General features: G+C 39.2%; 1 protein-coding gene across 9 annotated transcripts; it reads right to left on the reverse strand.

Annotated features, from left to right (window-relative positions):
• Positions 1-1,156: 1,156 nt before the first annotated feature.
• On the reverse strand, positions 1,157-12,510 carry FAM229B (family with sequence similarity 229 member B). Of its 9 annotated transcripts, none has more exons than XM_088840614.1 (4): positions 12,377-12,510; positions 6,398-6,497; positions 4,527-4,665; positions 1,157-2,254 (listed from the first exon to the last, which is right to left on the reverse strand). In XM_088840614.1, exons 3-4 carry the CDS (start codon positions 4,649-4,651, stop codon positions 2,137-2,139), a joined length of 243 nt encoding a protein of 80 aa, XP_088696740.1. In that variant the 5' UTR covers positions 4,652-4,665; positions 6,398-6,497; positions 12,377-12,510; the 3' UTR covers positions 1,157-2,136. The 9 variants fall into 9 exon arrangements, with proteins under 9 accessions (XP_088696740.1, XP_088696736.1, XP_088696735.1 ...); XM_088840610.1 differs by having other exon boundaries at positions 6,341-6,497; XM_088840609.1 differs by having other exon boundaries at positions 6,398-6,500; positions 12,377-12,504.
• Positions 12,511-12,512: the final 2 nt, after the last annotated feature.

Below are 12,512 nucleotides of genomic sequence, written 5' to 3' on the forward strand. Positions count from 1 at the left end.
AAGGAGTCTTAAATTTTTGTTTGGCAAATAATTAAGTTAGTCATGAATCACCTTGATTCTCTCAAGTCTTACTTTTAAGCTTTGTTAATGTTCATGTAAATTAGTTTTTAGTCTACTGCTAGTTTAGACCTCCTACTAAGACATGTGACCTTTCTGAGGTCTCTATTCATGCCACACGTTTACTAAGTCTTTCCAATCTGGCTGCTTAGAATTCAAACACCTCTCACCACTATGTGAGCGCTCAGAATTTCTCCATTTACAAATCCCTGATGAAAAGTTCTTCTTTCCACCTCATGTAGCACACACGCATCTATGTCCATGTAACTATAGCTAATAAGCCTTTCATTTAAAAAGGCTAATGTATAAGCCTTATGTCATGTAGGAAAGAAGACAAGAAACTAGGGAAACTGACACTAAAGTCAGTCTCCTGGAGAAAAGAAAATTTTATAGAATGAAGGGTGGCAACCATCAAGGGGAAAAGAAAGCAAGCTGAGTTTCTTGGAACCATTACAAGAAGAAAAAGAAAAGAGAAAAAGCTGGCCTAGACCTCAAAACTGAACCTTAAGTCTAATCAAATAAAAAGATCCATCTGAAGTTTCTCAATACTAACTACAGACAATTTCAAGATGACTGGCTAGGACCTGAGGTCGAGTGTGATGAGGAGACATCATTATTCCTTGGGGTTAGAATCATAGCCTTGACCTCATTATAATAAAGTTAACCAATAACTGAGCTCCCTTATGATAGCAGTGCGTATGCTTTGCAGATTAACCATGGACTAAGAATCTCCTTTGGTCCTGGGTATTATTCCAAAATGCATAACCCACAGGGTTCCATTTCTCACCCAGTATAATCATTCCTGGGCAGAACATTATCAAAAGACAGAAACTGGCTTAGGGTATTCAAGTGAAAGGGTTCAGCTAAGGAGCACCAGTCAGAATGGCTGCTATCCAAAAGTCTACATGCAATAAATGCTGGAGAGGGTGTGGAGAGAAGGGAACCCTCTTACACTGTTGGTGGGAATGCAAACTAGTACAGCCACTATGGAGAACAGTGTGGAGATTCCTCAAAAAACTGGAAATAGAACTGCCATATGATCCAGCAATCGCACTCCTGGGCATACACACCGAGGAAACCAGAATTGAAAGAGACACACGTACTCCAGTGTTTATTGCAGCACTGTTTATAATAGCCAGGACATGGAAGCAACCTAGATGTCCATCTGCAGATGAATGGATAAGAAAGCTTTGGTACATATACACAATGGAGTATTACTCAGCTATTAAAAAGAATGCATTTGAACCAGTTCTAATGAGGTGGATGAAACTAGAGCCTATTATACACAGTGAAGTAAGCCAGAAAGAAAAACACCAATACAGTATACTAACGCATATATATGGAATTTAGAAAGATGCAAATGATAACCCTGTATATGAGACAGCAAAAGAGACACAGATGTATAGAACAGTCTTTGGGACTCTGTGGGAGAGGGTGAGGGTGGGATGGTTTGGGAGAATGGCATTGAAACATGTATATTATCATATGTGAAACGAATCGCCAGTTCAGGGTCGATGCATGTTACAGGATGCTCGGGGCTGGTATGCGGGGATGATCCAGAGGGAGGATAAGGGGAGGAGGGAGGTCAGAGGGGGGTTCCGGAGGGGGAACTCATGTACACCCGGGGCAGATTCATGTCAATGTATGGCAAAACCAACCAATATAATATTGTAAAATAATTAGCCTCCAATAAAAATTTTTTTAAAAATATATATATAAGCAAAGGAAACCAGCCCAAAACACATTAAGCATTGAGGATGAGCCCTTCCAGTCTGATAATCAAGGTGACTTAAGCTTCACCATGAATTATTGGTATTAATGATCCACTGTGAGCAAGATGATCTCGAAGGTGCTTTCTAACTGTGAAATATTTTTCTGTCTTATCTATCAAACATAACTGATGACTTATCACTGCACACGTTTTACAGACTACATTTCTGTCTTTCCCAACTAAAAGTAAATATTTCAACTATTGTCATCATCCAAAGGTGCCACACTTTTATTTGTTTACTAGATCATAAGATGATACTGGCCCATTACCCTTGACCTAGTCAGGCCTCTACAAAAGACTTAATGGTGCTATTTGGGATGCATTTCCTTGCTGCTTTGTGCAGGTGGCTTTCGCATTGTTGCATAGACAGTGATGGGAACATCGGTTATTGTCAGGCAATGACTTCCAGGGCATCTTCGGAGTTGCCTAAATCAAACAACAAATGACATGTAGTGAGATATAAAAAAGGAAATTTTTTTCAGAGCACCAAAGTTTGAATGCATATTTGTTGGGGTCCTTTGTGGACCAGGGACCTGGTGATCTGAAGACGACGATAAGAGAGAAAGAAAGAGGCTGATATTCCCCAGTTTACGCAGAAAACCAATCAAGTCCTTGGCACAGGACTTCTGTCTCCCACGAAGGCACCGGGCGCCCTCTCGAGAGGGAGTGAAGGCACAGGGTGCCTTCTCGAGAGTCTTAGAAGCCGGGGCAGGAGAGTGGGCAAGATGGGTCTCTATGCTCTAAGGAATCAGTCGAGGAGAGAGAGAGAAAGAAAGAAAGACACGGGGACCCAAGCTCTGATGGAGCAAAAGTATTTTAATGATTTCTCTGTGAGTATATAAAGGCTGTGGTACAAGAAATTTCTTTCAACAATGATAAAGATCAGTAAACCAAACGTATAGTAACCGTTACCAAGGTGAACCAGGGGTTAATAATGGTCACAAGGTCAGGAGACAATCCATATCTCAAAGAAAAGGGGGAAGAGACTAAGCAGTTTTATAGTAAAGAGAATGTTTACTAGAGGAGATCCAAGCCTGTCTCACACAATGACCCCAGTTCCTGGGAGAAGCTTGCTTACTCCACTTGAAAAGAAACAAAGGACTTGTGAGAAACAGCACGTAGGAATCCTCCTGTTAAACATTCCCTGACACATATTCAGCTAAGTTATTTTGAAATCTCTCAATGTCAGGAAATAATTATAACACAGTGGCACTAATGGAGCAGACATTTTAGACTTACATTGCAAAGAAATTGTTGCTAAATGGTGTGGCATGCATTGAATCAAAGTAAATTTATAAATATAAGGATAACCTTCCACATGTTCATTCTGAAAGGTATGCAGTGATTACTTAATAGCCAAGAAAAGTGGAGGGGGAAGTGCATAGTTGTAAACCTAAGTGATAATACTATGGCAATTCATATGTATATGCATCTTAAAATCACTCCAGTTGAGTGATTTAAAAACTAGACTATTTGTGGAAAAATATGGAACTGAACATATGACTCCATGTACTGTTCAAATGTCGATAGGATCTCAGGTTTAAAAAGAGCCTTAAACGACATCTAGTCCAAAAATACACCGAGCGCTTGAATTTCCTTTCCAACATCCCCACCAAACAATGACCCAACCTTAAACATTTCTAAAGACTAGTGATAACTATTTCTCAGTCATCTGTTTTATACCTGAACAACTCTGATGTTTAAAGTACCTCCCTTATTAAGTTTAAATTCGTGTTCTAGAAATTTCCAAGCCATGAGAAATCAATGTACTATTTGCTATGGTAAACAGCAGAAAAAATCTTATTATAGTTTTCTTCAGTTTTGCAAAAATGATTTTGTTTCATAGAATCTTCACGTCTGTATCACTTCCGTTCTGTTCCATTCTGTCGCTCAGTCGTGTCTGACTCTTTGCGACCCCGTGGACTGTAGCCTACCAAGCTTCTCCATCCATGGGATTCTCCAGGCAAGAATACTGGAGTGGGTTACCATTTCCTTCTCCAGGGGATCTTCCCAACCCAGGGATCGAACCCGGGTCTCCCGCATTGGAGGCAGACGCTTTAACCTCTGAGCCACCAGGGAAGCCCTGTATCACTTACCTTCTGCCAAATGTCAAATAAAAGCCAAAGTGACACTAAATCTGAGGTCTGACACTAAATCTGAGTTTTTTCATATTTGATAGCCTTATGCCTAGAACAGTGCCCTGCACATAAAAAACACTGAGGTTTGCTTATTTGATGGAATGTTATATAATCTTGAAACTATAAACAAAAAAATCAAGAGAAATATTTACCCCCAAAAACTGGTCTCCCATTCAGACTTACAGAGGTATAATACACAGACTCTATGCTAAGAAAACCTAGGCTCTGTTAAGATTAATTTAATGGGACTTCCCTGGCAGTCCGGTGGTTAACACTTCACCTTCCAAGGCAAGGGGTGTGGGTTCAATCCCTGGTCAGGGACCTATGATCCCACATGCCCTGCACTCAAAAATGGAAACATAAAACAGAAGCAATATTGTAACAAATTCAATAAAGACTTTTTAAAAAGTGGTGGACATAAAAAAAAAAGCCTTTATAAAAAATACCAATTTAATAACAGCAATATTCCGGGGCTTTTTCGTACTAACTGTTAACTAAAGCTCGTATCAATGATAGCCATTATATGTCTCCTCAGTTATTAGGGTAAGAAGACTTTTTACCTGGTTGGTGACATCTCTTTCCCATTACAGGCAGCACTGGAGCTCAGTCCAGGCTCCAGCCCAATTGAAGAATCTCCCCCTTCCACCGGAAACCTCCTTGGCTGAGTCCCAAACCAAAAAGGCATAATTCACTGAAAACCTAGGTTAGAAAGTTAAAATAAGGGAGATGAGAGGTGAGCTGTTTTCAAAAAGCTCTTCGGAATTCTTAACATTAACTCTGCTACAGGCACATAGAAACATTCTGAAAAATGACATTTTTAAAGATCTGTAAAAGTGCATACACACTCTATTTATATAACTCTCTCTTACATACAATTTTAAGTCTTGAGCAAATATAAAATGGCCACTAGATGATAAAATTAAACTGTGCCCCATGGTTAACATAACTGAAGTCCATTTCTGTTATATGAAAAAAACTAACTGAGTTATGGCAACAACAGGCTTGACCTCCCTGCCTCCCTGCCTATCTAAGTGCTTCTCTTCCTTTGATGCACAGCCGTTTCACATCTATGTGATATTTACAGCTATTCCTTCCATCCCTGGTGATCATTCAGTAACCCCCGCTCCTCCACGTATACAGTGCATTAATTAAGAAAGTGCCATGGGAGACTTGGATTGACCTGGATTCAAATCCTGGTTCTGGCACTTCCCAACTACGTAATCTTAGGAAAGATACTTAACCAAGCATGTTTTCAAAAATAATCTGAGCTTAGTAATGGTATCCACCTCCAGGCTAATAATGAGGATTAAATGAAGTAATACATGTAAAATGCAGTGCCCAAGACATAGTACATGCTCAATAGATGTTAACTACTATTACTCAGCAGTTGCTGAGCATCATGAAACATATATACATATATAATGCAATGTATTGGAGCTTCAGCTTTAGCATCAGTCATTCCAGTGAACACCCAGGACTGATCTCCTGTAGAATGGACTGGTTGGATCTCCTTGCAGTCCAAGGGACTCTCAAGAGTCTTCTCCAGCACCACAATTCAAAATCACCAATTCTTCAGCGATCAGCTTTCTTCAGAGTCCAACTCTCACATCCATACATGACCACTGGAAAAACACACTGCGACTCCATGGACTGTAGCCTCCCAGGCTCCCCTGTTCATGGAATTCTCCAGGTAATAGTACTAGAGTGGGTTGCTATTCCCTTCTCCAGAGGATCCTCCCAACCGAGGAACGACCCAGCATCTCCTATATTACAGGCAGACTTTACCGTCTGAACATAGTAGCTCTATCTTGTATAAATTGACATGTCTTCAGCAAAGGATAGGAAAAGTGAAAAATATCTCATAACTGTTTCTTTTGCCTGGTGCAGTATTCTATGCCTAATAAGTATTTATGATGGTAATAATAAAACTAAATTATTAAAGCTTTGGAATTTGAATATTATAGTCGTTTTTATAGACTGTGTATTGAAGGAAAAAAATGTCATGTTCAATGACAAGTTAGTAAAACCATAGTAAAAATCTATGGCTTAGTTTAACTATTGTATATAAGTATTAAGTTTCAGCTAATTCGATACATAGATTTACCAAAATAGGCCCAGTCTGATTCCTGTAGAGGTGAATAAATCAATTGCTTCTACTGACCTTCCAGGGAGGGCTTTCCTGGTAGCTCAGACGGTAAAGCGTCTGCTTACAATGTGGGAGACCTGGGTTTGACCCCTGGGTCAGAAAGATCCCCGGAGAAGGAAATGGCAACCCACTCCAGTATTCTTGCCTGGAAAATCCCATGGACCGAGGAGCCTGGTAGGCTACAGTATGTAAGTATAAAGTTTCAGCTAATTTGATACATAGACTTACCAAAATAGGCCCAGTCTGATTCCTGTAGAGGTGAATAAATCAATTGCTTCTACTGACCTTCCAGGGAAGGCTGGAACTGCCAAAGGAATGATGATCAAATGTTCCAGTGACACCCAGAAATTGTGACATCAGAAGATTCTTTCACATAGTTTCCTACCTGCTAACAAATAAAATATCACAATTCACAGCTCCAGCACAAGCTAAAACTTAGCTAAAAATTGTCTCTAAAGTATATATGAAGGTTTTATTCTTGCTGTCATGGCCTTGTTTTCTAGTAATATTAAATATTTTAATCTATGAATGCTGCATCTCTATTCTAAATCAACCATCTAATTAATCTGCACAAAATCACATGAGATTCTTCTCACTTCATATGATATTATTCTCATTATCTTTGTCTCCCAGGCTTTCCCTTAATTAATAACCCATATTAATTCAATCTACCTATTCCTCATCCCACTGAAAAGGCCTCAAACTGCACTTTTACAAATTTCTCTCTAGTTTTTCCTGTACAGGACTTTCTACAACCTCTCTAATGCCTGCTGCTGCTAAGTCACTTCAGTCGTGTCCGACTCTGTGTGACCCCATAGACGGAAGCCCACCAGGCTCCCCCGTCCCTGGGATTCTCCAGGCAAGAACACTGGAGTGGGTTGCCATTTCCTTCTCCAATGTGTGAAAGTGAAAAGTGAAAGTGAAGTCGCTCAGTCGTGTCCGACCCTTAGCGACCCCACAGACTGCAGCCTACCAGGCTCCTCCATCCATGGGATTTTCTAGGCAAGAGTACTGGAGTGGCTTGCCATTGCCTTCTGGACTACCTCTAATTTCTTGTTTCCTCAAAAGAGCCTTGAAATTCCTAAATGACAGGAATAATGACAACTGAGAAAGGGAGAACATATCTTATATGGTCCTCTCTTCTGTTCCCTGAATGCTAAGATTCTCCTCCGTTCATACCATCTTTGCCAAATGAATGATGATCAAAGAGCCCAGTGACACCCAGAAATTATGACATCAGAGATTCTTTCATATAGCTTCCTACCTGCTAGAAAATGAAATGCCTCAATTTGTAATTCCAGCAGCAGGCTGAAACTTATCTTCTGGCCCAAGCTCTCTCTCCCAATTTCTGTAACAACAGCTTACTGTACTGAGTGTAATACTTAACGCTTAAGCCAGAAAATAACTTTTCAGCTAATCAAGTTTTTTCAGCTTTCTTAGCGATGACTGAACTATTAAATGCTAGTAAGCATTTTTTACATTTAATGAAAGTCTTTTTTACTACCTACATTTTACGCTAAGTTCCCACTGTTCTGCTTTCATATGCTTTCTACAGTAGGAAAATAGCATTTTACATAATCAAGTTGATGTTAGACAAAACTTTAATTCTACCTTCTCTTTCTTATTAGGGTGCTATTTGTGAAGAGTTTATCACAATTTTAACTCAGAGAAACCACTTAACTGTTATGGTCAGATAAACTGAAATAATTGCTAGCCTTTATTAGCTGATAAATCGCTGGGACCAAACATTTGGTCCTTAGGATGGCAAAATGTTTTTTAGCAGTTTGAATTATTTATGGAGGTGGCAGTGTGGAACTCACGGCTTTTGGCATCAGAATTAGGTTGAAATTTGAACACCATGTTAGCTCTGAGACTTTGAGCAAATCACTGAGCTTGTAAAATGGTACTAATTCCTACATCACGGAGTTGTTTTGAGGAATAAAAAGCTAATGCCTGGGATACAAAAATTCAATCAGCACAAGTTCTCTTATCTTTTTGCATAATTCTTAAAATCAGAGTGTTGAGGCACTGACTTCACTTTTCAATCACTGACATATTGACACTACCTTTAAACTGCAAAATAAGGTATTTGTGAGTGAAATGTTCTTAAATTCCCCCAATTTATCATTTTAAACTAGTTTATTTGGCACAAGTTGTGCCAAGTTTCTTCTTTAATATGGACGATACAACAAAACAAACCAAAAAGTAGTCTTAATGATAAAACTATCCAGCACAAGTATATACATCAGAGTATATTCACAGAGAAATGGATGAATAAGCAAATTATCAACAGCAAAAAAATGGTGAAACCTCTAAATATTCTCTCTCCATTCTCATAAACCCAAGAATAAGTGATCTTTCAATCTTCAGGATATTGATTCATGAGATACAGAAAAAGAGTAATGTTTGAACTGGTCACATCCTAAGAAAACAGATCCATTAGTACAATTACCTCATTCATACTGCTGCTGCTGCTAAGTCGCTTCAGTCATATCTGAGTCTGTGAGACCCCATAGATGGCAGCCGACCAGGCTCCGCCGTCCCTGGGATTCTCCAGGCAAGAACACTGGAGTGGGTTGCCATTTCCTTCTCCAATGTGTGAAAGTGAAAAGTGAAAGTGAAGTTGCTCAGTCCTGTCCGACTAGTAGCGACCCCATGGACTGCAGCCCACCAGGCTCCTCTGTCCATGCGATTTTCTAGGCAAGAGTACTGGAGTGGCTTGCCATTGCCTTCTCCGTCATTCATACTAAAAATATGTATTTGCTGATAATCCACCATAAGCAGGCATGTGTTAAGTACTAAAGATAAAATAGCGAGCAAATCAAATACAGTGTCTGTCCTAGTGGAGTCTACAGGTTAGGGGAGAGTGCACTAGACTAGGAGAAAATCTAGAGGATGAGCAGGCATTAAGTAGGTGGAAATGAGTGGGAAGCAAAGACTGAAACATCTGGGAAGCGGGCAAACAGAGGAAACAGCATGTACAAAGGTCATGTGCCAACAGAAAGGAAAATAGAACAGAAAAAAGAAACCAGGTCAGAAAGAGTAAGTAGTGGCTAAATCAAGCAGGAACATGAGCCCAGCTAATGAGCTAAAGAGTTTAGACTCTCTAGCTAAGAGTTTATGAGCAAGGGAGTCCACAAAAGAATTTTAATCTCCTGGAAAATATATTTAGGTTTCAGTGATTTTTCTCTATTAAATTTTCTGCTTTCTATTTATTTGATTTCAACTCCAATCTTTGGCACTTCCTTTTTACTGTTCACTTTGGGTTTGTTGTTGTTTGTCTGCAGCTGCTGCTAAGTCGCTTCAGTCGTGTCCGACTGCCGCCCCACAGACAGCAGCCCACTAGGCTCCCCCGTCCCTGGGATTCCCCAGGCAAAAACACTGGAGTGGGTTGCCATTTCCTTCTCCAATGCATGAAAGTGAAAAGTGAAAGTGAAGTCACTCAGTTGTGTCCGACTCTTCGCTACCCCATGGACTGCAGCCCACCAGGCTCCTCCATCCATGGGATTTTCCAGGCAAGAGTACTGGAGTGGGGTGCCATCGCCTTCTCCATTTGTTTGTCCAGTTTCTTAAAATAGAAGCGTAGATCATTGATTTGACACCTATTTTATTAACATAAGCATTTAATTCTATAAATCTCAATCAAAGCACTGCTTTAGCCTCATTACACAAATTTTGAAATTTTGTATTTTCATTTCCTTCAGTTAAACTTTTTCTTTTTGGTTTCTTCTTTCACCTACAGGTTATTTGTTAGTGTTAGTCACTTAGTCTTGTCTGACTCCTTGTGACCCCATGAAGCATAAGTCTACCAGCCTTCTCTGTCTATAGAATTCTCCAGGCTCTACTGGAGTGGGTTGCCATTTCCTTCTCCAGGGGATCTTCTGTGAGATCTTCTCAACCCAGGGATCAAACTTGGGTCTCCCGCATTGCAGGCAGATTCTTTACCATCTGAAGTACCAGAGAAGCCCTTTAGAACAGAGATATTTTGTTTTCAAATATCTGGAAATATTCTAGTTATTAATATCTATTACTGATTTCTTGATTCCATTGTTATAAGAGAACATTCTTTGTATTATTTTAATTCCTTTAAATTTACTGAGACCTGTTTATGGCCAGAATATGGACTATCTGGTAAACGTTCCATGTACACTTGAAAATAATGTGTATCCTGCTGCTGTTGGGTGACGTGTTCTATACATGTAATTAGATGATTGACAGTTTTTCAAGTCTTCTACGTTCTTATTTTCTGTATACTAGTTTATCAATTATTGTAATAAGGATATTGAAATATCCAACTATAATTATGAATATGTTTCTCTTTTCTATTCTGCCAGTTTTTGCTTCACATACTTTCAAACTCTTATTAGGCTCATAAATTTTTAGTAGTATTGTGTACTCTGGATAAATTTTTGTTATCTTTCTTTATCCCTAGTAATATTCTCTGCTCTGAAATCTACTCTAAAATTTACATAGCTACTTTCTACTCATTAGTATTAGTATAATTTATCTTTTCCTATAGTTTTAGTTTTAACCTTTATATCCAATGGATCTTTCTTATAACCAGTATACAGTTAAGTCTTGCTTTTAAAAATCTACCCTGATGATCTCTGACTTTTAAATTAGAGTGTTTTGATTATTTATATGTAATATGATCTTAGAGTAGGAAATGGCAACCCACTCCAGTATTCTGGCCTAGAAAGTTACATGGATGGAGGAGCCTGGTGAGTTACAGTCCATGGGGTTGCAGAGTCAGACAGGCTGTGACTGAGCATGCATGTATATGTAATGTGATAGATATGACTGAACGTAAATCTGCCTTCTTGCTATTTATATTCTATTTGTGCCATCTATTTTTTGTTCCCGTTTTGTTCTTATTCTGTACTTTTGAAACAAACAACTGAATATATTTTATGAATCTATTTTATCTCCTTTATTAGTTTATTGCTATACAACCTTGAATGTTGCTTTGGATTACTTTAAGGCTTAAGGTATACATCTTAACATTTCAGTATGCCTTCAATAACATTATACCACTTTTAATGTGAGAAAATTACAGGAGTATATTCTATTTCCCCTCTCACATATGCATTACTTTGTTGTTATATATACTGCTACATATACCATAAACCCCACAACACATCATTATTTCTTCTTTAAGCAATCATCTCTTTAATTTTTCAAGAGAAGCATTTTGTATCTACCCACATATACATCATTTTCAGTGTTCTTTATCCCTGGGAGTAGGTCTACATTTCCATTCAAACTCATTTTCCTTTTGTTTTCCCCTGCCTGCCACAGATACTGTGTTTTGGTGTCACGTTTGCAAGTGCTCATGGTGTACTTCCAAACGTTGTTCATCAAGTATTTCTGGCTTTTTGTTTTCCAGAAATTGTAATCCCTGCTCTCCTTATGATACTTGAAGCCCATGTGACTAGTTTTATCCTGACTTATACAGACTTAAGTCCTGCCATAATAAAAACATAAAATGTAAGTCACTAGCACAACGGTCAAGCAGGAAGTATCAAGAAAATTATTCCTGGAAACTTTAAGGATACTGATAGTTATCTAAGTTATTCAGTGACAAACCTATTGGAAAAAATCTTTGGAAAACTGTGATAACCTAGAAAGCAGCTGATTTGCTAATGAACTTGAATGCTAGGTGAAGAGGTTGAAAGACAGAATGTCAGTAAATAGAGGCCTTGGATGCTAATCCTAGCCAAACCCAGGAGAAGCAAGTTGAGATAAACTGAACAGCAGCTCTCTACCTTCTATTTACGTGTTTATATCCTCACCCACTGAATCCTATTACACTTACACTCATGGTCATAATTTTTTGAGTATTTCGTGTGTATCTTCAATTAGACTGCAAGCTTCTTGGAGCTGGATCTATGCCTTAATTTCTTTTGAATCCTCCAGAAGGTCTATAAGTTAATGTTGGGAGCATACGGCTTCAACATACACAGCTTAGGTCTCTGAAGCGCCATTAGAGTCAGGGGGTATAACCACCTAGTTTCGGCTGTACCCTGACACGTCTGTAGGTCTGGGTTTCTCTGTGCTCATCCACAGTCTGTTTTCTATCAGAACAAAGGGCCTGTTGAATAGATGAAGTAACTCAGCGTCTCAAGTGATCGGAATAAACGGAATTTGACCCACTGACTCGAGCATTAAGACTGTGAACGAAGACTAAACCTCTGACAGATCAAGATAGCTTTAAAGACACGTGTTTTAACATCCCACTCCAAAGCCTAGTTACCCGCCAGTTACCACGGCCTCCGGAGCTGCCGACGCTCAAAGATGTTGACAAGGCGGCGAGGATCCGCAGGTCGGAGGCCAAGTCACTATGGTAACGGTGGTAATGGCAAGTACACTGGCGCGGCCTTCTGACGGAAAATCTTAATCT

Source organism: Moschus berezovskii, chromosome 10 (assembly GCF_049115385.1).
Source record: "Moschus berezovskii isolate FMDL1 chromosome 10, NW_MosBer_1.0, whole genome shotgun sequence".
NCBI lineage: Eukaryota > Metazoa > Chordata > Mammalia > Artiodactyla > Moschidae > Moschus > Moschus berezovskii.

Bases quoted from the DNA above. Each gene is read 5' to 3' on its own strand.
- FAM229B (XM_088840614.1), bottom strand. From the start codon at position 4,651: ATGCCTTTTTGGTTTGGGACTCAGCCAAGGAGGTTTCCGGTGGAAGGG. The intron at 2,255-4,526 runs GTAAAAAGTCTT...TGTTTGATTTAG, and splicing joins AAAGAGATGTCACCAACCAG to GCAACTCCGAAGATGCCCTG.